The 24247-nt window shown below is 54.3% G+C and overlaps 2 protein-coding genes across 2 annotated transcripts; one reads left to right on the top strand and one right to left on the bottom strand.

Annotated features, from left to right (window-relative positions):
* Positions 1–6948: 6948 nt before the first annotated feature.
* HPCA (hippocalcin) lies at positions 6949–11948 on the top strand. Its single transcript, XM_065927591.1, has 3 exons — positions 6949–7326; positions 11626–11731; positions 11851–11948. The coding sequence occupies exons 1-3, from the start codon at positions 6949–6951 to the stop codon at positions 11946–11948; spliced, it is 582 nt and encodes a 193-aa protein (XP_065783663.1).
* A 794-nt stretch (positions 11949–12742) lies between these two features.
* Positions 12743–19256, bottom strand: TMEM54 (transmembrane protein 54). Its single transcript, XM_065927590.1, has 6 exons — positions 19102–19256; positions 16693–16886; positions 14130–14189; positions 13783–13971; positions 13515–13649; positions 12743–13078 (listed from the first exon to the last, which is right to left on the bottom strand). Exons 1-6 carry the CDS (start codon positions 19115–19117, stop codon positions 13004–13006), a joined length of 669 nt encoding a protein of 222 aa, XP_065783662.1. The 5' UTR covers positions 19118–19256; the 3' UTR covers positions 12743–13003.
* Positions 19257–24247: the final 4991 nt, after the last annotated feature.

Genomic DNA, 24247 nt, shown 5'->3' on the forward strand with positions numbered 1-24247 from the left:
TCAAGGCTGGGAAGGGGCCACTTCGAGATATGAGCCTGGGTCTATTGCCCTCCTTCATAGTTAGGGTATGTCCTTTCATAGTGAGGGTGCAGAAGAGACGCAGCCCCTTCCCTCTCCCTGGGGGTCCTAGATTCTGGGCTTGGTAGCCAGATCAGCTTTTATCTATGAGGAGCCTCTGCTTCAGAGGCCGGCAGCCTCAGGGGCTCTGCCTGCTGCTCTGGGGAGGGACTGTCTACAACCAGTCCCAGCCTTCTGGATCCTCCTTCAGCAGGGAGGCCCTATCAGCAGCCTGGAGGCTGCCTGGGTGCAGGCTCAGTGCCCTGAACTTTACAGACTCCGTCTCATTCAATCCTCATAGGCCCCTTCCAGGGAAGGGCTAATATCATTGTTTCCATCTTACAGATGAAGAAACCCATCAGACCCATGGCGGATTCATGTGATGCACGGCAAAACCCACAATATTGTAAAGTAATTATCCTCCAATTAAAATAAATTAATTAATTTAAAAAATCTGCCAGAGGTGAAGGGCCTTGCCCCCCTCCACCGTGAGGGTGAGTGGTGGGACAAGGTTTGGCCCTGCTCCATGGGAACTGAGCCCCACCTGTAAAGTGAGGCTTGCTTGAGGGCCTCGTGCCCCGCCACAATCCCCTACGCCCACCGCTGACTTCAGGTCTGCTTTGCAGGACTTCCCCATCACCCCCACCCTCCCTGCTTTCTGTTCCTCTCAGCCCAGCTTGCCCAGCTCCCTGGGAACAGCCAGGCCCGCCCCCTCCCCCTCCCGGGCTGTGCTCCTGGCAGCTCTGCCACCCTGGGCTCTGGTCCGGGGGTGGTCCCCGGCAGTGAGGCGGGCAGGCAGAAGCTGGGATCAGATGGGCTGAGATGCAAGGTATCTGGAGACCACCCGCCCCCCCAGGCTCCCACCTTGAGGTCCACCGTGCTCCAGACCGGGTTGGGCAGGGCCCTTTGGAAAGGGGTGGCTTGAGGTTTTAATCACTTGATCAATGTTTGTTTGTGTAATTCAGCCCTTGAGATGCTTTTCCCTCCATCTGTCCCCACCATCTGCTCCCATCAGGATTTTCCAAACCATTTGGGACCCAAGAGGAGAGGGTGGGGGCTGTGCCTCTGAGGGGGGCTAGGGAGGGGTCCCTCCACCTGCCTCACTGAGAGGTTCCAGAGAGGGACCTGGGCCCCCGAATCATGTGGCACTGGGTTCAAACTCTGGCTTTGTCTCTTTCTTGATCTTTTACCTCAGGCGGGTGACTTCACTTGTCCTAGCCTCAGTCTTCACATCTGTAAAATGGCAGTCACATTACTGACTCCTCAGCATTAATCTGGATCAATGTTAGCCACTTAGTCATGTCCAACTTTCTGTGATCCCATGGACTGTTAGCCCACCAGGCTCTTCCGTCCATGGAATTCTCCAGACAAGGATACTGAAGTGGGTAGCCATTCCCTTCTCCAGGGGATCCTCCTGATCCAGGGACTGAATCCCTGTCTCCTGCATTGCAGGCATTCTTTACCATCTGAGCCACGAGGGAAACCCATTTGGATCAAAGGAGGTGACATGTGCAAAGCACTCTGCATACAGTAGGTGCTCAAGAGATATGGGGTCACCTTTTCACTCATCCCTCACTTAATTCTCTCAATAACTCCCTCCTGCACTGTCCGCTCTCCTGGATGCCTCAGTCTGGGATGGAAGGGGGCTGAGTATCATCAGCAAGGACACCCCTCACCTCCACCCCTGCCACAGGCCTTTGTAGAACCCTTCCAATCCCCAAGGTTCCAGGGGCGCTGGAGCCTCATCTGTGTTAAGCTCATGTCCAGAATCACCCACTCCCCCACCCCCAGGGGCCAGTGAGGCAATAAGTGAAGCCGGTCTTGTTTTTACTCTGGTTAGGGATTTTGATGGGAGATGTCAACACACTCCGGTCATCTCACCTTTCTGCTCACAAAGGGGAAGAGACTTGCTCCAGGGCATCCTAAGTGAGGGACCCAGGCCTTCTGACAGCTGCCCCTCTGTCCCCCTTTTCCGGACTATATCATGGGGCACTAGGTCCTGGGCCAGTGGCCTTGATGGACAGTGTGGGGAACCCCATGTCTTCCCTTTGGCTCAGGGGGCTCCCAGTACTTCTTAGGACTCCAGGAGGGGAGAGGTGGCTAATGGGAAGCAATCAGCAGAGCCTACTAGAGCCCAAACTCTGCCCTTTCCCCCTACCATCCACCCTACTCATTTGAGGTACTGGAAAATCAGAGGGATGTGGGGTACCCGAGGTGAGGACAAGACATAGCCTTGTCTTCAGAAGTCCCATCTATTGAGAAGTCAGGCTGCAGACTGGAGGTCCCCAGGGCAAGCAGTCAGAGTCACCTGCACAGATAAGAAAAACAGTGGGTGGGGGAAGTAGGCTCCCAAGAGGCTGAACCAAAAAGTCAGCCCACAGGAGGTGAAGCTGGGGTGGGGAAGTGGGAGGAAGCAGAGTGCCAGGGCAGCCACTGGCGAGGGAAAACTGAGACCCCACTGGAGAGGAGGATCCAGACCTGGCTGGGAAGATTCTCAGGGTTCAGGCAGGGGAGAGGGGAAGAGGAGGAAAGAGAGGAGGAGCCAAGGGCAGGTTCCTCTCCCCGCCCAAAGCAGAGCCAGGATTCCAGATCGGGTGGGGAGAGGGGTGGGATCTCTCCCTGAGTGATCTCAGGATCACTCAAGGATCTTAAGTGGCAAGCCTCTCCCCACCCCCAGGTCCTCACGCAGGAGGCATCTGGGAACCACTCACGCATGTCTGGCACCTCCACAGGGGTCCCAACACCAGAGCCAAGGTGCACAGAGGAGCTGATGTTCTGAAGGGCCCAGGTGCCCCAAACCCCCACAGCTTGGCTCCCCAGCTCCTCCAGTTGAGAGGTTGAGACTCTGTTCATTCATCCTCAAGCAGGAGAGACCAAGGTTAGACTTGGATGACCCGAGAGGCTTGGTCTGAGCCCTGGGGAGCCAGAAAGATCCCAGCTGCTGCCACAGAGGAGGCCAGATGACAAATGACATCAACTAACCTTCAAAGTAGGTCCAGAAAGCAGACCCATCTCTGCCACCCTGGTCATCTTTCACCCTGCGAGGGCCTGCTTATCCCACCCTGGCCTCCACTCCTTAAAGTCAGTTGAGGACAGAATGCCTGAGTAAGCTCAGACCCTCCCAATCTGCTCAAAACCCCAAGTTTCCCATCTCACCTAAAGTCCTTGCACAGCCACTATCCCAACCTCCACACACTGATCTCAACTTTCCCCAAAACATTTATCTAATACACTATAGAACTGACTTGTATATTATATCCATGCCTTACCGTCCACTCCTGTGACCCCACTGCCTAGAACAGTGCTGGACATAGAACTAATGCTTGATAAATATTGGTGCAATGAATGGATGAGGGCACATGGATTCAAGTCCAAGCCAACTCATTTGCTGTCAGACACTGGAAAAAAAATCATTTAACCTCTGTGAACCTCAGTTTTCTCATCTGTGAAGTGGGACAATAAGGATCACCACCCCTTCCCCCAAAATACTGAAAAAGCAAAATTTGAGGCCAAGATGTTGGACTGTTGCCTGGGCTGGAGGAAGGAGGATGCAGCCACCATTTTGGCAGGAAAAGCTTTGATAGGGGTCAGCGACTCTGGAAAGGGGCCGTACAGTCTACAGGCAGGGGGCCTACACACCTCAGAATTCCCCAGGCTGGAGATGCTCCCTAGCCTTCGCTTATTGTAATCCAGTGCAGGCACTGGCTGGAGAGGGAGGGAGAGGGTTTCTTGATTGGAGTCGGGTGGGGGGGATGGGGGGGCAATTTAGATCACTGTTAGGAGGTGGGATTCATTCTGAATGGGGTCCTGGGCAGGAGATCAGGTGTGGCGGGCAGGAAATGGGGGCGGGGCTCTCAAAGACAGAGGTGAGGTTGGGGGCGTGTCTGCTCCCCTTTCCCCACTCCACCCCACCCCCCGGCCCAGACCTCAAAGACTGGAGGAGTGGGCGCTGCCCCTTCTCTGAAGAGCTCTGTTAGTTTTGGAGTTGAGGATTAGGGGCAGGGAGAGTGTCTAACGAAACGCCCAGGATCCAAATTCCGCCCTCGGAGCGACGCCCAGGTAGGTACAGGGGAGGCAAGGGGGCGGAGCTGTCGCGGCTTGTTCTCGGCTTAAGAAAGAGGTCTCTGGGCACTGACCGCCCGCCACCACCCCCCCGCCACCCCCCTCAATCCCCACCCTATTCAGCCTACCTGAGTCCAGATGCTGAGATGGAGACCTCTTGTCTTCGTTCCCCGGCCGGGTGCTTCCTCGAGAGGGCGCCCCCTTCCCTCTCCCCCGCAGGGCGGAGGCGGAGCACCAATGCTGCCCGCGCTCTCAGGGCTGGAGGGAAAGGGGAGGAACGGGGACCCCCCCAGGGGAGGGGCCCGGGGCGAACGCGGCGGGGCGTCTCCCTCGCAGGCCCGCCCCCCGCCCCCCGCCCGCCCCTCCGGCCGCCTCTGCCGCCGCGCGCCGCAGCAGCGCCGCCTTCCCTGCGCAGTCGGTGTCTCCGCGTCGCTGGGTGAGTGGGGGCCGCTGGGCCGGGGCTAGGGGGTGCGAAGAGGGAGCATCCCGGAGGCGGGGGGCCACGTCCTGGACTCCCCAACCCTGCCGCTCCCGGGCCGCCCAGGAATTTTCCCTCGGGGGACCCAGGGAGTGGGGCTGCCCCCGGGAAACGCGCGGCGCTCTCCAGGGTCCTGACCGCCGAGTGGCCAGCCTGGAGCGGCGTTTCGGCCGCCTCGGGACGCCCCCTCTAGGAGGGGCCACGCGCCCGGCGCTCTCCCAGAGCTGAAAGGATTGAGGCGAGGGCCAGGGCGAGAACTGGGGAGAGGTTTGGAGAGGGTCTCCGAGGCGGATTTCTTAGACTCAGCTTAGGTCCTTCCCATTGGGGGGACTGGGGGTCTTCGCGGAGACCGCAGAACCTTCTGCCACCCTCGTTTCCAAGTCTTCCAACTGGGAGGGGGGCAACTCTGAGGGTGGCAGGGAGGAGGGGGCACTGGAAGATCTTTCCTGCCCAGCGCATCTCTCTGCCCCCGCTCAGATGACCCAGTTCCTTGGACCTTGAGGAGGGGACTGAGGGACACACTCGGCCGCCCTGGCCCCAGGCATTTCCTCCGTGCCCTCCCACACACTTGTTCAGTGGGTTCACAGCCTGGGGCAGAAAAGGCTGATTTAGAAAAGAGGGCCATCAACTTACAGAAACATGCGTGTGACACACTGCTGAGGACACACATAGGTCCTCCAAATGGCCACACAGGCACATCCTCCTCACACTGTGATGGGTGCACACCTAGTCACACGCTCACATATGCACATGCACAGATATGAACTGAAACATGCAGGGAGACAAATGCAATGCAGAAGCCAGGAACAGACATGCATGCATGAGCACACGCACTCACACATGCTCATACATAAGTGCACATGCACACACAAGGAGTCCCCCTCCCCTTTGCTCCATCTCACAGCCCCAAGCTGAGGGGGGGGCGAGATTCACCCGCATACACCCCTACATCCCTGCCCAGAACTGCCTGGCTGCCTCCTCTCCAGTACCTTCCCCTTAGCCCTCTACAGTCTAACCTCTTGCACTGGGGGAACCTTTCTGAACTAGATGAAAGGTAAGTGTTGGGGGATAGTTGACTGGCTAGGGATCTCCCTGGAAGAGGGGACCTTCATAGGTCTGAGAAGGGTTGCCGCTCCCTCTCCTGGCACCTGGCAGCACCCCTGGGTAAAGAAAGAAAGATGGCAAGGATGTCTGAGGGTCCCACGTGCAGCTGGCCATGTGAGAGGTGTCGGCATGGGAGCTGGCTTATGATGCATTCCTGAGACATGTGGGGTCGTGGGCTGGTGTGTCTTGATGCACAGGGTATGGGAGTTGTGTGTGTGTGGTGCTGTGTCAGTACGTGTGAGCTGCGGAGCAGAGGGAATGTTGCTGTGGTGGAGGCATGGTGACCCTGGGTGGGTGTGTGCTGGGTGCTGGCATGTGAGTGGCAGGGGATTTGTGTGTGGATTTGGTGAGCTGTTTAGCATAATAGACATCAGTATGTATTCATTTGTTTACTGTTGGCATCTGGATACCTGTAAATCTCTTTTATTTATTTAACACTTAGGTAGCACTTATATGTGCAGGCATCTAAGTTCTTCATATGTATTAACTAATTTAACCCTCACAACAATAATGAGGTAGGTACTATTACCCCCACGTCACAGACAAGGCAGAGTTTAAGGAACTCGCTCAAGGTCACATAGGTGGTAAGAAGCAGAGCTGGAATTCAAACCCACATGGTCCGGCTCTGGAGCTCAGGCTAACCTGTCTTGTTCTGCTTCTTGTCAAGTACACATGTGTGGGAGGGAGAACAGGTCAGTGTTTGGGTTGCAGGTGTATTTTACGTGAGCTGGTGTATGTGACGCAGTAGGGGGATAGTGGGCAGGAGGGAGGAAGACCAGAGGGCCATTTTGCACCTGGCTGGCAACTCTGGGAGTCAGCACTGTGTCTCCATGGCTATGTGACCTGAACCAGGTCACCTCACTTCCTTGAGCCTACCTTTTCATCTGTAAAATGGGCTAATCGCTAGGCTTCACTTTGTGAGGGCGAAGTGGTGTGCTCCTGGGAAGGCTCGGTAGCTGGCACTGAGAAGGGCTTCAGTAAAGGTGAGCCCTTTCTCTTCCTCTGACTCCGGGTCTGTTCCCTGCGGAAGTAGAAGGTCTGGGGAAATGGTGCGGGGCTGACGGAGTGGCAGGGTGCTTGGCAGGCTGTGGGATCTTGGGCCAACTCCCCTGTCTCTGTCCGGGTCAAAGGAGAGCCTGGGGTGGCGGGGGGCTTTCTTGGAGTGCTGTCAAAGGGCCAGGAGGGCCTGACTGCTCCTTTGTCCTTTGACCCCGCTGGGGACCCAGGTGGGACTTGGCTCGGTGGCCATGGGCAAGCAAAACAGCAAGCTGCGGCCGGAGATGCTGCAGGACCTGCGGGAGAACACGGAGTTCTCCGAGCTGGAGCTGCAGGAGTGGTACAAGGGCTTCCTCAAGGACTGCCCCACGGGCATCCTCAACGTGGACGAGTTCAAGAAGATCTATGCCAACTTCTTCCCCTACGGTGACGCCTCCAAGTTCGCCGAACATGTCTTCCGCACCTTCGACACCAACAGTGACGGCACCATCGACTTCCGGGAGTTCATCATCGCGCTGAGCGTGACCTCGCGGGGCCGCCTGGAGCAGAAGCTCATGTGGGCCTTCAGCATGTACGACTTGGATGGCAACGGCTACATCAGCCGCGAGGAGATGCTGGAGATCGTGCAGGTGGGCCCCTTGACCCCTCAGAATGCCAGGCACAGGCCCCAGCATCTTGCACCCGCCAGCCCTCTTTACCCTCCCGACAGTCCTTGTGGGTAGGCGAGTGGCAGGTGCTATTCTTATAGCCTATTTTAAAAAGTCTTTAATAGGAAGTAATTTCCGATTTAAAGAAAAGTTGAGAAAACTTCCGTGTACCCTTAACCCAACTTCACCAATGAACACTTTATCACATTTGCTTTATCATTATGTGTGTGTGTGTATATGTGTGAGATGTTCTGTTGTTCTGAACATGACCCTCCACCCCTGAATATATCAGGATAGATTTCCTAAGAACAAGGACGTTCTCTTACATAATCCATAATATGATTATCAAAGTCAGGATGTTTAACATAGAAACAATGTTAGTATCTAACTTACAGACACATTGAATTCTGCCAGCTATCTCAATAATGTTCTTCATAGCATTTTTCCCTCTGCCCCAAGATCACACATTGCATTTAGTCATCCTGTCTCTTTAGGCCACTTCAATCTGTAATAGTTCCTCAGCCCTCCATTGTCTTTCAAGACTTGACATTTCTGCAGAGTACAGGCCAGTTGTGTTTCATTGATCCCAACTTACTCAGGAGGAAACGGATGCTCAGAGAGGTAAAGACATTTGCTTGAGATCACACAGACTGTGAATGGGCCACCTGGCTCTGTCGCCCACATTCCATCTGGATACCCAGCCATCTTCCAACTAATTGATTGAGCGCCCACTAAGAGCCTAGTACTGAGTGAAATCCTTATACCCATAAGCTCAGTGCATCCTTACAACAACCCCATGAGGCTCAGAGAGGTGAAGTGGCTTGCTTAACGTCACACAGCATGTAAGTGGAGTCAGGTTCAAGTTGGCCAACACTCAGAGCTGCCTCTTTAAAGGAGTCAGACTTCCCATTCTGGAGTTGGCTTCAGCTCTTACATAGCTCATCTGTAAAATGGGGATAGTGAGGCATATCTCACAGGGTGACTTAAGGACCTGTTAGGAATGTCCTTTCTTAGTCCAGATTTAAGTATAGCATGTTAGCTTTATGTCAAAAATCTTCTAGAGTGCTCATTCCCTCAGCAACATTGAGGTCCATCAGAGATCTGGTTCTATTTTACCTAGTCAATTCCTTGTTCACTTTTCTCCTGAGCCTCTGTTTCTTCACCTGGAAAGTGAGGGTGTTAACCCCTACTCCCAAGGCTATTGTGGGTATAAAGCAAGATGGGAACGCTAGTAGAGGGCCTGGCATATTCTGGCTCTCAGTAAACGTTAGTACTTGTCAATTGTTGTTTTCTCTTCTGCACATTCTCCACTCCAGCTGGAGTGGCCTTTCCAGCATCCTCAGAATGTGCTACTTTGTACAGGCTCTTGTTCCTTTTCCTTCTGTCTCTCTGAATCCCTTCCCTTCTGGCCCCTCAGTGCAGCTGACTGCCCCCCTCCCAACTCATCCAGCCTCTACTGGATTCTTGACTTTGGCTTCTGGGTCTGCTCTCTCCAGCTAGAATAGGATGGGCTGCCTTTGGATGTGGTGTCTTTCCTATGTCTATTACTAGGGGAAAGCCTTAATGATTGTCAGTAACTCCCCTGGGCCAGGCAATAACTCTCTAGTTGATGGATAGTGGGGAGTTCTCGGGGTCCTGATGGAAGGGTTGGGGTAGCCAGGGTGGTAGATCTCTCAGGGATTGGGCAGCAGCTCGATACCAACCAAGCCACGTGAATGTTCATGTTTTGCCACATAGTGTGGTTGCACTGGTGTACACTGGTAAATCTCAGCCTTGCTGGAAGCTCCATACCCAGGGCATTGGTCAAGCCAGCACCATTCTCTGGACATCCTCAGGACCCCTTCCAGATTGGCCTCTGCTATTTAGACAGACACTGGTTTCTTTTACAGCAGGCCAGGGGCCCCAGACAGCTAGTGCAGACAGAACTCTGCAAGCCTTAGTGACTGATTAATTACAAGTTGACTCCAGTGAAACAACAAGTGAGCAGTAATTCCAGACAATTAATTAGGAAGCCCGAGAGAAGGCCAGTCACAGGGGAGCAGTCACTCTCTAAGTCACTCACTCAGTCCTTCTCAGGACCCAGCCCTGAGCCAGGTGGTAGGCATATTAGAAGGGAAGAGATCCTGCCTCAGCCTCTGGAGCTCCCACTCTGCTGGGAGAGCAACTGTGCAGGGCACACAGACCAGCTCAGTGGCGGGGTACAAAGGTGACATTTGAGAGTCCAGGGGACTGAAGGGCAGGGAAGACCTGAGGATGTGGTGGATGAGTAATGATTATGGTATAAGCTGCTGTTTTTTTTGTTTTTTTTTTAAGCCGCTGTTTACTGACCACTTACTCTAGCCAACTATATACATTATCTCATTTAATACTCTGGACAGTACAAATGAGGGAGATATGATTACTCCCTGTTTTACAGATGAGGAAACTGAGGTTAGGTACTTGTCCAAGGCTACAGAGCAAGTGATTAGTGGAACCAAGATGCTATTCCTGGTCAACCTTACTTCAAATACCCTGTTTTGAGGGGTCGTTAGCACTCCAAAATCACCTATCCAATGACTAAGAGGGAGAGGGTTCTAATCTGGTCTCTGCCATCAGTTTCCTTTCTGAGCCTCAATTTCTTGTCTGGAAAATGGGGATCTCAGTACCTGCTTTTCAGGGCTATTGCAAGGGTGAGAATAATGTATGTAAAAGTACCTTGATATAGTGGGTGTCTGTAAATAGTAGCTAGTATTATTGTTCCAGGCAGAGGCTGTAAAACCTGAAAGGTGGAGGGGTATTTGGATATGGCAAAATCATCTACTAGGGGAAGCCTGATGGTGGAGAGCAGGGACCAGAGTGTGAAGTGCCTTGAATGCCAAGGGACAAATGTTTGGACTTGGTAACAGGGCAGTAGGAGGTGCCAGCGGCTTTTAAACAGGGGAGTCCCTGCCAGATGCCAGGCACCCTGCTAAATTCTACAGGTTTGGGTACTTTGTTCTTACCTGTATGCTGCAGGCAAGGAGCAAAGGCATAAAATTATTTCTGGAGAGGGGTCCCCAATGGAGGCGCTAGGGCAGCATATGGGCCCTGACGCAGCCTGCATCAGAGAAGGCCTCCCTAAGAAAGCACCTTATAAGCTGAGCCCCAAGGAGGAGTGGGAGGCAGCAGAAGGAGCGTGGGGCAGCATCCAGAAGGAGCTGGGTGCATGGCAGGCCTGGAGGGAGGCCTGTGTATCACGGAAACAAGGGGACGGCCCTGGTCTGGGGACCTGGCAGTGGAGATCTCTGTTTGGAAAGAGCGTTCAGAGGTGGCCCTGGGAACAGATCCGAGAGAGGCCGGAAGAGACCACTGCGGAGGCCAAAGCTGGATCTGAAGCTAGGGAAGTTTACGGTCTGGGAGAAGAAGGAAGGCTTCTCGGAGGAGGTGTCAGTAGCAAAAGGCTGGCAGACTGAGGCGACCAATCTGGGTCCCTGAGCTCCGGGACTGCGGGACCCAGCCCACAGGCCAAGTCCTACGTGCTCTGTGTACATTTAGCGCAAACCCCCTCCTTAGAGTTGCCTCCGTAGCTCCTGTACCTGGCGGCTGCGGTCCTCCGCCCAGCCAGCCACAGCCCAGGCTGTCCCCGCCCCCGACTGATGGTCCTGTGCGTTTATTTGCATAATATGCCCCGCCCCCTGTGGACCTAGCAGCCTCCCGCCCTCCAGCCCTTAGGGCGGCCCTGCGCCCCCTGCCGGCCACAGTGGCATCGCAATCCAGTGCCACCCGCTCCGGTCCAGCGCTCCCTGTCAACCCTCGAGGGCGGGCCACCCGGAGCCCCGAAGTTTCTGAGAAGCGGCTTCTCTAACCTGGTGCTTAACTGGGAACCTTCGGCGTCGTCACAAACTCCTTAGCTGGGCGTCCCGGACCCTTCGCCATGTGGGCCCCGATGTCCTCCAACATCTCTCCTGACCCCCTGCATTCAGCCAGCCCCAGATTTTCGGTGCCCACTCAGAGCTGCTCTCTGCGAGGCCTTTGTGCAAGAAAATTCCTCTGCCAGCAATTCGTTTCCCATCGAACGCTCCAGAGGAATTTGGTCAGGGACCGCTGCAATAGCCCCCTCTTCCGGGAAGCCTTCCCGGTTACTCCTTTCAGAACTTCCCAGCTCCCCACGCCTCCGCCGGCCCCACTCCGCCTCACCTCGGTGGGAGTGGTGATCGTCAGCGCACCTGCGGGCGTTTTTTGGACAAAGTTGGGGGTGGAGGGCTCCGACAGGCTCCCCTCACGCTCTGCCTTCCCCACCCGCCCCCTCCCCCCCCCCCCCAGGCCATTTACAAGATGGTTTCGTCCGTGATGAAGATGCCGGAGGACGAGTCGACCCCGGAAAAGAGGACCGAGAAAATCTTCCGCCAAATGGACACAAACAACGACGGTGAGGAGGCAGGGGCGGGCGCGGCGGGCACCACTCCCCCTTCCTGTGCTGCAGCTCTGCTCGGCCACCCCTAGCTGCTGTTGCCTTCTCCCGCCAACACTGCCCCCCTCGCCCCGCAGGCAAGCTGTCCCTGGAGGAGTTCATCCGCGGGGCCAAAAGCGACCCGTCCATCGTGCGTCTGCTGCAGTGCGACCCCAGCAGCGCCTCCCAGTTCTGAGCAAGAGGAACCAGGTTTCCCCTCCCTGCCTTCACTGACCCTCTCCCAGCTGTCAGCTTCCTCGCCCTTGTGTCCATCCAGGCTGGGGGGCAGATGGCCACCCCCAGGGTCTGCACTCTTGGTGGGGGCTCTGGAGAATGGAACCCTGCCTTCCCCCCAAGATCCAAGCCAGCAAGTGGTTAGCACCCTCGCCCCCCGCTCCCCGCCACCCCCCCATCCATCCAGGAGGCAATATCTTCCTTCGGCAGTGATAGAGACAAGGGCTCTGGCCTGGTCTGCCCCTCAGAGTCAGCCCTCCCTTACCTAGATATCAGGACTTAAGCCCCTTTCACCTCCCCTGTATCCCCCAGCCCCCAGCCAGGAGGCCAGACTTCCCTCCCCCAACCATGGAGCAAGCTCCCCCACCTCCACCCCCACCCTTGTAGATCTCAGCCTTGGTGGAGCTGGGAATCACAGCCAGGTAAGGAGCTTGTCTTTTTATTTGGAGGGGAGAGAAGGATTCCAGAGGCCTAGGGGCTTGAGGAGAAACCATCCTTGAGCCATCCTTCCTGGCAGGAGGGCCTCAACCCCGCCTGCTCCTTTCCTTGCTGGCCTGGAGGCCCTGATGCAAGAGGGAAACCTCCTGTTTCCGGCCCCCCAGCTGTGAGGCCCAGGAACCTACGCTTGCGTTTTGGCATTCTGACGAACACAGACCCCTCTGTGTTATCTCTCAGATACACACACAGACCCACAGACAGACGGGCAGACACTCCTGGAGCCCCTCCCCCCCCACCCAAAAGCGTCCTGTATGGAAAAGAACAGACCCCCCCTGGCCACAGCCCTCCCCCGCTGCATGCGCCCACGTGGAGCATCTCTGTTGTTTTTAATGACTTCAGAATAAAGTCTCCTTTCAGTGCAGCGGGCTGGGTGGCCGGAGGAGAGGGGTGAAAACCTCACCCGGGTCCTGGAGTGGCCATTGAGCCCTCTTGGCTGGCTCCAGGAATACTGGCCTGATTGCAGTGCGGACTTGGTTGCAGGGCCCCAGTGGCTACGCGGCCTGGATGAGACATCAGCTGTCAGAGGGTCATGGGCCCCGAGCTAGCATAGGTTGGCAGGTCGGGGTCCTCCACGGGCTCTGGACTCTCCTGCATCTGTGGAGACACCAGAGGCTGCCAGGCCCGCTGGGGCTGGGTTTGGATGTCAGGACATCCAGGAAGTGGGAGGAGGGGAGGAATGGGGGGATCTTTCGGGTGAAGGGACACCATTACTCTCTACTATGCAAGAGGGAGGCCATACGCCTGCAGTGCCCCCAGTTCCAGTCCAGATCCCTCTCCTCCTGCTCAAGACTCATCCTGGGGCTCAGGAGAGCCAAGTGTCAGCTGTGTGACTTCGCTGGGAAAGCTGAGTTCTCCGAGCCTCTGTGTTCTCCCTTTTGTCCTGGGGGAGAAGACTGTTGCCCCAGTTTTCAAGGTGGGGGCTCTTTACAGAGGGGTGGGGGCAGATCAGTCTGAGCCCCCCAGCAGGGGCTCCCAGGGGGTATGGGGGAGTTTTCAGGGCTTGGGGGGGGTGCTGGGTAGCATGCCTTACCATGCGATGGCTGCTTTTCCCCAACCAGGGCCTCAGTTCCAGCAGCTGGTGGGCGAGCTGGGCGGTGCGGACAGCAAACACACTCTCTGCCACACAGAACAGTAACGAGATGCCCCAGAGACACAGGCTGGAGCTCTGCGGGGGACAAGGGGCAGAGATGGCCACCTGGGGTTGGGGAGTGGAGGGTGGGACTCCAAGAGCCCTACCCACCTCTGATGAGCCCCTGGTTGCCCCCCTCCCTCCCCCCGGCCCAGGCCTAAGCACTTACGTAAATGCGTGTAGGGTCGAAGGGACAGTCAGGTGCCAGCGCCAGGCGTTCGGGGCCCCCAAAAGTGCAGGCGGCCAGCAGTGCCCGGCCTTGGGTGGCAAAGGTCATGGCGATCGAAGCCAAGAGGCCGAGAGCACAGGTCAGAGAGAGAAGGGAGCAGGCCACACTCAAGCTAAACACTGTCCAGCGCTAGATAGAGAAGACCACTGGTCAGTGGACATCAGGCCCAGTCCCCTGGACAGCTCTAGCCCCTGTGGGGTCAGTCTTATGCCCTCTAAGCAGGCCAGATCTTTGGAGGTAGCTGCTGCCCTGACCCCCATAGCCCCATCCCAGGAGGTACCACATACCAGGGGGATGCTGGGGAGGTAGCGCGACAACACGATGACTGCAATGCCTGAGGTGATGACCTGCGGGGGAGACTCAGGTCAGCTCTGCCCCCCTCCCCTCGTTGGGGGAGAATGGGCAGGGGGTCCGGCCACTCTCCAATGAAGAGTCCATCATCTCCAACTCTAGCCCTCCAAACCGCCACCCCCTGCTTAGCTTTGGTCTCACCTCCTCCATCTGTTCAGGGGCGCTGTCTCTTCATGGTCCAGCCCCGAAGTGACGCTTCTAAAACACGGTCACTCGCTGCCGACAACCTTCCCTGACTCCCCACTGCCTACAGCTATGTTTCTCAGACCTCTATATCCCAAGGGTCATAGATGTATATCCCAAGGATATACATGACATGTCCCCCTGGAGTGGAAAAGGTTTTGAAAGAAACAAAGTAACTCAACCGGCAAGGAACGAAAAAAACAGCATTGTTATTTTAACATAGACCAGGACACTTTATGGAGTAGAATTCCAAATCGCTAGGAGTATGTTAAACTCTCCCAGGCTTTCAGTGACCTGGCCCCGTCCCATCAGTTTCTCAATTCCACTCTGGGCCAGGCTCTTCCCTCATCACCCTGGATGTGGACACCCACGCAGGGCCTGACCTTGATGCCACCTACACAATGCCTTCTCAGGAACGCCCTTCCGGCTTCTCTTTACCTGCTTGGGTCTCCCTCCTGCAGGCCTCCCTAAACATCCCTGGTCCCAATAGGCGGGGCAGCTCCACTAGTAAGCCCACCAGCTGCCTTCTGGATCTTTTGGGTTCCACTCAGCCAGACTCCCTCCTTCAGTCCCCTCACTTTATCAGGCCTGGGCTGGACCCACAGAAGGCAGCTTAGACTCTGGAGGGCCCAGTAATGCCTATAATTTGCTCTGCAGCCACAAGTAAGTGCCTCAGACTCTCTGGGCTAAGCCTGCTCAGCAGAATGAGCCCCATGGAAAGGACACTGACTTTGGTGTCGGTCATAGATTGCTTCACATCTAGGGTGGCTTCTTTGTATCAGCAGGAGGTTGAGTGAATCCCTGAGTCTCAGTTTCCCCATCTGTAAAGTAGGGATAAGAGTGGCCCTTGCAGGGAGCTGTGGGGATTACTTGAGGAAATGAGAGCACAGCTGAAGTAGTCCACCCCAGAGTTCATCTCTGGTGAACCTTCAACCCTGAGCTCACTGCCTTCCCTGCCTTCCTCACAAAGCTGGTCAGAGGAACAAAGAATAATAACAAGACGTAGCACATATCTGCAGAACCTAGCTCTATTCCACTGACAGAGGCTCCTCTACTTGCTGGGGCCTCTGTTCCTTGCTTATCCAAGGCTTGGGGCCAGCGAGGTGTCTGAGCTTCATTTTGCAGGGAGGGAGCAGGCTTAGAAGGAGAAAGAAGTCCCTCAGCCAGGTGGTGGCAGGGATGGAACTCAGACACTGATGTGACAATGTTCCCCAAAGGCTGCTGACAGCTGGGAAAAGGTTTTGTGAACTTGAGAATACCAGACCCCTTCATTCTTGTATTCATCAGCCAGGTACTGACATCCGGTCATAACCATGACTTCTATTTATTGAGCCCATATCATAGTCCAGGGCTTCCCTGATGGCTATGCCTGCAGAATCTGTCTGCAGTTCCGGAGACCTGGGTTCAACCTCTGGGTGGGGAAGATCCCCTGGAGAAGGGAATGGCAACCCACTCCAGTATGTTTGTTTGTAGAATCTCATGGACAGAGGACCTGGCAGGCTACAGTCCGTAGGGTCACAAAGAGTCGGGCACGACTGAGCAACTAACAGTTTCATTTTCACTTCATGATGAAGGAGTGGGTAGCTATTCTCTTCTTTCAGGGTATTTTCCCAACCCAGGAATCGAATTCAGGTCTCTTGCATTGCAGGCAGATTCTTTACTGTCTGAGCCCCCAGGGAAGCCCGCTTCATGGCAGTCCAGGCCTAATGCTAAAGCTCCTGCTGAGCTGGCTTTTTCAGTGTCTCCAGAGGAGACCATATCTATTCTCACCTCCACACCTTTGCATCTGCCACCCTCTGTACTTGAAATTCCATCCCAGTTTCCTTCCCTACCTGCTGCCCCGGCAGGCTTCCTACCCGGGTTATGGTAACTGTAGCATATCATCTTTGAACTCCTGTTCATCCATCAATACCCACCTCAGGGGCCTCCACCTCTGTGAACACTCCCAAGCTGAGCTGATGCTCCTTCCTTCTTCTGTCCAACGGTGCCTTGACTATTCCCCTGTTGCTATAATAACCCTTGCTTGCAGTAGTGAGGGCTAACTATGTACCAGGCGCTGTGTTGAGGACTTTATGTGGATGATCACATTCAGTACTCATCAGGACCCTCTCAGATGGACAGTGTTACCATCCCCATTTTATAGACGAGGAAGCTGAGGCAAAGAGAGCTTGGGTGACTGGTTGGTAGTGGTGGAACAGGGGTGAGCGCTCAAGGCTCTCTGCCTGCCCACCCCAGGCTGTGGGTGGGGACTCATCAAAGACCCTGCCAGCCCCTGCCAGCCCCCTCCTGCCAGTCATCCTCCCAGCCTGGCCATACCACGATGGCAGAAGTGACAGAGAGGATGTCGACCACGCAGTACTGCAGAGCCACAGCGTCATTGGGGGCAGCCACGTAACGTAGCACGGTGCCGTGGAGGAGAGCGGCTGCGATGAAGCTCACGTGGCCCAGCACGACCAGCACCAGCCCCGTCTTCATCAGTACCTTCCGGAAGTCACCCACGCTCAGGCCACCTGGGAGGGACAGCCACATCAGGGCCATGAGTGGGACTCATTCCGCTGGCAGAGGAGGAAACTGAGGCTCCAGCAGGAGTGATGGACATTAGGTTCTAAATCTATTTCTGGATGATTCAGGGCCAGTAATTTGTCTTCTCTGAGTCTCAGTTTCCTTATCAGGAAAAGGGGTTCACGTTACTTTCATGGGAGTCCTTGGATCACTACGGTTGGAAAAGCATACAGGTGGTACTTAATAATAAGGGGTAATAGTCTTTGTTACAGTGTTCAGGGTCATGAGTGGCACAGTCAGGATTTGAACCCAGGTGTCTAGCTCTAGACCCATAATCCTCTAAGCTCTGCATCCCCTGATTTTTTTCATCCATACATTTGTTACATCAGTGTTCAGTGAGTGCCTGTTCCATGCCAGGTCCTGAGGCACCATAGAGAGCTTGACGGTCCCTGGTCTAGACACCAGGGAGCCCCCAGTTCACTGGGCAGGGATCAGGTACTATGCAGGACTCAGTCTGGTGGCTAGGACCTGGCACACAGTAGGGACTCAGCTCACAATTGCTGAACAGACTCAGGGCAAGAAACTCAAGCTTCTGAGTCTCCCATTTCCCCATGTGCAAAACGGGAAGAATAACAATTGTTTCCCAGTGGGGAAAGAGGGTCTCCATGAGAAGACAGATGGGAAAGGAGGGCATACCCTGGGTGCAAGGACACTGGGCAGGGACACAGCATGGCAGGGAGGCTGGGGCCAAAAGGACATCATATGCAAATCCGATCTGAGTGTCCACCAGTGGCTGCTCAGCTCCTATCTGCACACCCCCAGGACCAGGGAGCCCTCCTCCTGGCTGTTCCAGATAGCTGGTGCCTGGCTCTGCATATGATGGTCCCTGGACCCACCAGCCCATTCACTCTAGCCAGCTCTGTGAGACTGAAAGACTGGCCTGGCCCCTAGAACAAGCCCCGCTTCTTCCTTTAGCTGCTCCTTGTGGAGCCTCTGAGTCCCTTCCCAGACCTCCATGTCCCCATCCGTGGCAGAAAGGAGGATTGGGTCATGTTTCATATATGGGGGGTTTGCAGCAAGAAAGAAAAAAAGGAAAGGCAGGAGGGTAGGAAGGGAGGAATCCCTAGATTGGGTGTTCTTGGGGGCCCTGTGCCAAGAGGAGGCCCCCAGGGAGCAGGGAGGGCTGGAGCTATTCAGTCACAGCCCCTCTTCATGACCCCCCACCAGCCTCTCTCCTTTCTGGGCCCCAGTTTCTTTCCCCCAGAGGTAGAGTGGGAAGGGGTTGGCCTAACCGGCTTCTGAGACCCCTGTAGCCTGCAGGACACTCTGGAGCTGTACCAGATCTAGGAGAAGCAGAGGGCAGATAACAGGCGGGACAGCCACCGTCAGACTGGATGGCGTCATGAAGATTAAGTGCTGGTCAAACAGGAAGGGGCATGGCAGCCTCGTCCCAGGAGCCTGACCCACTTCACCTGGTCCACCCACCTCCCTGGCCACCCAGACACACCAAGTGGGCTCATGAGCAACAGCATCCCAGGACCAAGACTTGGTCAAATCGGAGGTACAGTGCCAGCATGGGACTGTACTTGGATCACTGGACAGAGTCTCGGGGCAGTCCTTCTGAAGGTTCTAGGAGGGGGTGCTACCCTCACCACTTTACAGGGGAGGAAACCGAGGCTCGAAAGTTCTCTCCGTTAGAGAGTAGGGATTCACCAGACCTGTCCTATGCCCGCGACCAGCATCACTGAGTCCAGGGAGTGAGGGGAGGGGACCCGTCTGTCTCACTCCTCTGTCTGGATCTGGAGAGCAGAGGGCAGGGAAGCCGGAGCCCTTTGTGAGGCTAAGGGAGCCAAGGGCAGGCAGCCTCGGGTTCAGAACTCCCTGGGCTCTGGATACCCTCCCTCCACTCTGGCTTCTGGGGAGCAGGCGCCGCTTTCCTCCCATGGGGGTGCGGGGGGTGGGGGGGTCCCTCCTCCGCAAGAAAGGAAAGTGCAAGCCGGCAGGGTGCGACTCCACCTCGGGAAGATACCAGCAGCCCGCCTCTCGCCAGCTCAGTGCGGGGAAACTGAGGCCCAGAGCAGAAAGTGACTCGCAGAGAAGGTGGCCCGGACCGCGGGGGTTCCGGGCGCCCACTACAGTGCTCCGCCCCTGCGGGAGGATTTGGGGCGAGGTTGGGCCTCCCCGGCGGTCCCCCGATCCCCTACCCCCACCCCCGGCGCTCACCCAGGCGCAGACACATCTCGGCTCCGACGCCGCGTCTCCGCGGCGGCTTCAGCGGGGCTCCATCCCGGGCCGCAGCCGCCGCGCGCCCTGCAGAGCCCGCGCCGCACCCACTTCCCGCCGGGAGCCCCGAGCTCCCGGCGCCCGGCCGGCCTCCCTTCCCGTCACCCCCCGGGCGGCCCGGCCCCGGGAGAGCCCCGGCGGCTCATTTACATCCTGGGCCGGTCCGACCGGCTGGACAGCCCTTCCAAGGTCCGCCCGGCTGATTCACAGCGCTGGCCCCACCCACCTGCGCCGGCCTCGGATGCCGGCCAGCGCCGGCCACCGACTCCTCTAGCCCACCCCACTCCAGGGATGCCCATTTTACAGATGGAATCTGAGGCCTAGAGGAACTGCGATCGTCCAGGCTAGGGTGTGAGATGGGGGCCTGATGCGTGGTTGTCCTGACGGGTGGTCACATGGATCGGAAAGGCCCTGGGTGACGGCTGGGAATTCACTTCTTTCTATAGGGTGGGAAAACGGTGAGTGATGAAAGAGAACTGCCTAGAGAATCGGGGAGTGACCTCGACCTGCTGCGAGACCGCAGGTAAATCACATTTCCTGCTGCCTCGGCCTGGGATCCTTCTGTGCCCCACACTGAACAAGGCACTTGACTTGTGGGGTGTGGTTGTTGGGGTGTCTCTGTTCTCTTCTCAGAAAATCCGGGATAATAATTCTTGTCCCCTAAAGTCGTGAAAGTGAAGTGAAAGTCGCTCAGTCGTATTCGACTCTTTGGGTCCTGATGGAATGCAGCCTGCCAGGCTCCTCTGTCCATGGAATTTTCCAGGCTAGAGTCCTGGAGTGGGTAGCCATTCCTTTCTCCAGAGGATCTTCCCTACCTAGGGATCAAACTTGGGTCTCCTGCACTGCAGGCAGATTCTTTACAATGAAGCCACAAGGGGAGCCCTGAGTTGTGAAGTACAAAAAAGGGGTGAGAAAGCGCTTTGAAAACCCTCCAGAGTATGTTTACAGACAAAGTGCAGAGCTAGTAGGAGCACGTAATAGGAGTTGTACTATTCCTGACTGCTGGTTACTGTACCTCTTCAATGTACCAGGATGACCTGAGTCCTCCTTTCCTTCATCCTCAACATGTAGAAATGGACTCAAGCAAGAGCGTCCAGGGGAAGTGGGGAAGGAGAGGTTCTCTGTGCTCATATTCTCAAATGTGGTGGGGCTGTGGCTGCCTGCCTGTGCTCTCAGCTCTCAGGCAGGCCTCTGGGAGGCACTTTTATGGTCTCCAGGCAGCATCAGTTCACAGTCTGCACCCTGCACCCCTCTGGTCAGTGGCCTTGAGAGCAGGAGCTGGCTTGATGCATCTAACACCAGCTATCCGCTGATGCCGGTGCCTTGTGTGCGGGGCACACAGTTTACAGATGACCAAGTCCATCTCCCAGGGGCTGCCCTGGAGAGTGCGTGTGAGCACTGCAAAGCCAATGTCAGATCTCACTCGTGTGCATGTGTGTGGTTCCCTATCCGTATCAGGCAGTTCCCTTGCCACTGAGCCCATTTGGGGCGGTCTGGAATGAGGCTGGGGACCCAGACGTTGTAAATGTCATTGCTTACAAATGAATAAAAGAGAATTCTCTCTTTCTAACCTTAGAGCAAAACTGAGAGTTAAATATTATTACTCCATTTTACAGATGAGAAAATTGAGCCGCAGAAAGGTAAAGTGGCTTTTCCAATAGCACACATCTATCAATGGTAGAACTGAGACTTGAATCCAGATCTATGTAACTCTGAAGGCTGCTTCTGAGTGAAGTGGGGGATGAGAGGGCATAGTCTCCAGGGAGTGGGCCTGCTCTCTGGGACCTCTGAGGAGGGAACCACCCACCTTTTGCTCCTCTGACCCAGTTTCTTGGCCATGGCCCAGCCTTAGCCGCCTGAAGTTATCACCACTTCTCTTCCTTATTGCCAAGCGGCCAAAGTTCATTCATCTGAGTTGCCCAGTGTCCCTTGCCTGTGCCCCACCCTTCTGCACACTGGCCTAGGTTTCTGGGGTTCTGGGAAGAAGCCTAGACTAGAGCGCTAGCCCCCTATGCTCCACCAACTCACTATGACACTCTGGGAGCTCACTATCCTTCTCCAAGCCTCAGTTTCCCCATCTGTCAAATGGAGATAGTGATAGCCTTCTCAGATTTCTGAGAGGTAAAATGACTTGAGAGATATGAGAGTGGGTTGAAACCTAACCAGAGAAATATAAACAGAAATTCTCTTTCTTCCTAGAACATTTAACAACCAGGTGTGGCCCAGTACACTCAAATTGAACTCTGGGTCCTTCCCATAGGGCTGCTCAGCTGGGAAGGGGTTCAGGCTTCCAGTCCCTGAGTGAGTCCTCTTCATCTTAGCAAGGCTTTTCCCTCCCTGATTATTAGAACAGTTCCTGCCTGTAAGTAGAACGATCACACACACACCCTACCATATTCAGTTTTGTGTGTGTATATAAACACACACACATAAAACAAAAAGCCAAGTGATCAAGCTTGTCTGAGAGAAGGAGGTGGTTGAAGGGGACTTAGGCATGTTTACAATGACCAAGTCTACATGGTGTGAATGAGGGATTTGTTATTCTGTGTAGTTTTTCTAGCTTTTACCTTTCTGTTTATCTTGTTTATATATTCATTTATGTTTAGACCATCCCGAGTTCACGTGTGATCTTAATTCCCCAATCAGGGATCAAACATCACCCCCTGCCCCCGCCCTCCCTGCACTGAACGCGTGGAATCCTAACCACTGGAGATTTTTTTAAAAACTTATTTGTAGAAAACTTAGAGGAAAAATGGGAAAATATAAAGAAAAAATTGGAGCTACTCATAACCCTCTCTGCCCCCACAGATAACCATGGCTTACATTTTGGAGGGTTTTCTCCTGAGCACCTATGTAATTTTCTCCTTCTCTGTGACTTCTGCCACTTGGCTTTACTCTGCCTCCCCTTCTCATCACCTTGGTCTGTTGCCCTCCATGTCACCCGCTTCTATCTGTCAAGGACTTGGGTTTCCAGATCTAAGTCTGGCAATCATTCCTCATGTCCTGCTCATCCATGTGAAGGACCCTCTAATACCCTCCCTTGACCTTCATCATGACCCCAGTTATTCTCTCCGGGTTCAGGTTTTGAATGGTCCCTTTTGAAATCCCAGCCTCGAGCATCCCACAAAAGCCTGCCTTGCATTTTACATCTTTTGACTCCCATGGCCTCGTACTCTGACCTCCCAGAGGCCACTGGCCCATTCTGTTCTCTTCTGTTCAGTTAACCACCTCCTGACCTCTTGGCACCAAATTTACATCACAAGGTTAGCATCTAAAGGCCAGCTCAGCTGTCCAGGTGAGAAATGAGATGTATAGGAGACTTGGACTTGGACCAGGATGGTGGCTGTGAAGATGGAGAGAAGAGGGAAGAATTAAGATTTATGATTCGGATGCATGTTAAAATTTGAAAAGCACTGTTCTGAATCCACTCGCCTTATTCCTTCTCTCAGTCACTCCTCCAGCTCCACATGGACCACACTTCATCTCTCATCCTCTTCATTTCTGCCAAGTCTTTCCCATCAGCCAATAAACATACCCAAGTCTCTTCTATCCTAAAAAAACACACGTTCCTTTGGCTCCCTTTACATTTCTAGTTACTGCTTTTTAACTTTCTCTCCCTTCCTCTCCAAACTTCTGGAATGAATTATCTTTACACGCTGTTTCCATCTTCTCAACTCCCATCTCCTCCTCAATCCACAGCAGTTCGATTCAGCCCTCCACTGGAAGAGACCTCATTCTAGGTCACCAGTGACTGCCGACCACACTGAATCCAGTGAAACCATTCAGTCCCTAACTTACTGTTATCAGTCACTCTCTCCATACTCTTGTTACGCACCTCCTCCCTGGATTTCTTCCTACCTCTGGTATTCCTTCTCAGTCTCCATTTTGGACTTTTTGTTATCAGCTCAACTCTTAAATATTGGTATTCTTTTGTATCCTTTCTGCCTCCTTTATGGGTCCCATTGGTTATTTCATGTAGTCTCATGGCTCCCCTTTTATTTGATGATTCTCCCAGACTAGAGAGCTTCCTTGAGGATCAGACTTAAATATCCAGTGATTTTACCTCTCCACCTGGGTATCCAGTCACCTCATGCTGAACATGTACCAGCTTTCCCCCCAAACTGCTTCTTGTGTTTTCCATTTCAGTAGGTGGCATCACAATGGACGCAAGCCAAAAACCCGGGAGTCTTTCTCTATGCTTTCCTCTTTCTATGTAAGTCAATTGTCAAGTCCCGCCGATTTACATCACAGATATTTCTGTAACTAGTGTTTTCTCCTTGTCTCTGCTACTACTGTCCTTGTTCAAGCAGCATTTCTTACTCCCAGCTGGTTTTTCATACTACTGAGTAATCTTCCTAAAGTATAAATCAGATCACATCACTCTTCTTCTTCTTCTTTTTTAGGATTTGGAAAGATCCAGTCTGTTCTTTTTTCTCTTGGCAGGTTTTACTTATTTATTTTATTTTTGGCTGTGCTGGGTCTTTGTTGCTGTTTGGGCTTTTTTTCAATAATTGTGGCAAGCGAGGGGCTACTCTCCAGTTGTGGTGTGCGGGTTTCTCATTGCAGTGGCTTCTCTTGTTTGGAAGCACGGGCTCTAGCTTGCACGGGCTTCAGCAGTTGCAGCACGTGGGTTCAGTGGTTGCAGCCCCCAGGCTCTAGAGCATGGGCTCGGTAGTGGTGGCACATGGGTTTAGTTGCTGCTCCGCATGTGGGATCTCCCTGACCAGGGATCGAACCCGTGTCTCCTGCATTGGCAGGCAGATTCTTTACCACTGAGCTACCAGGGAAGCCTGATCATGTCACTCTTCTGCTTAAAATCAGTAACATAAAAGAAATTAATTAAGACAAATAAATGGAAAGACTTCCGTGTTCATGGATTGTAAGCCTTATTATTAGGATAGCAATTCTCTCCAAACTGATCTACAGATTCATTGCAATCTCTCTCAAAATCAAAGTTGCCGCTTTTTTTTTTTTTTTGCAGAAATTGACAAGCTGATCTTAAAATTCATATGGAAATGCAGAAGTCTAGAATAAGCCAAAATATCTTGAAAAAGAAACAAATTGGAGGAATCACATATTTCAATTT

The sequence above is a fragment of the Muntiacus reevesi genome, chromosome 3, assembly GCF_963930625.1.
Source record: "Muntiacus reevesi chromosome 3, mMunRee1.1, whole genome shotgun sequence".
NCBI lineage: Eukaryota > Metazoa > Chordata > Mammalia > Artiodactyla > Cervidae > Muntiacus > Muntiacus reevesi.

Excerpts from the sequence above, each read along its gene's own strand:
- HPCA (XM_065927591.1), top strand. The coding sequence starts at position 6,949 with ATGGGCAAGCAAAACAGCAAGCTGCGGCCGGAGATGCTGCAGGACCTG. Across the intron at positions 7,327-11,625 it reads AGATGCTGGAGATCGTGCAG|GCCATTTACAAGATGGTTTC; the intron begins GTGGGCCCCTTG and ends CCCCCCCCCCAG. Across the intron at positions 11,732-11,850 it reads AATGGACACAAACAACGACG|GCAAGCTGTCCCTGGAGGAG; the intron begins GTGAGGAGGCAG and ends CTCGCCCCGCAG.
- TMEM54 (XM_065927590.1), bottom strand. Across the intron at positions 13,650-13,782 it reads TCGACCCTACACGCATTTAC|AGCTCCAGCCTGTGTCTCTG; the intron begins GTAAGTGCTTAG and ends TGTCCCCCGCAG. Across the intron at positions 13,079-13,514 it reads GGAAAAGCAGCCATCGCATG|ATGCAGGAGAGTCCAGAGCC; the intron begins GTAAGGCATGCT and ends GTGTCTCCACAG.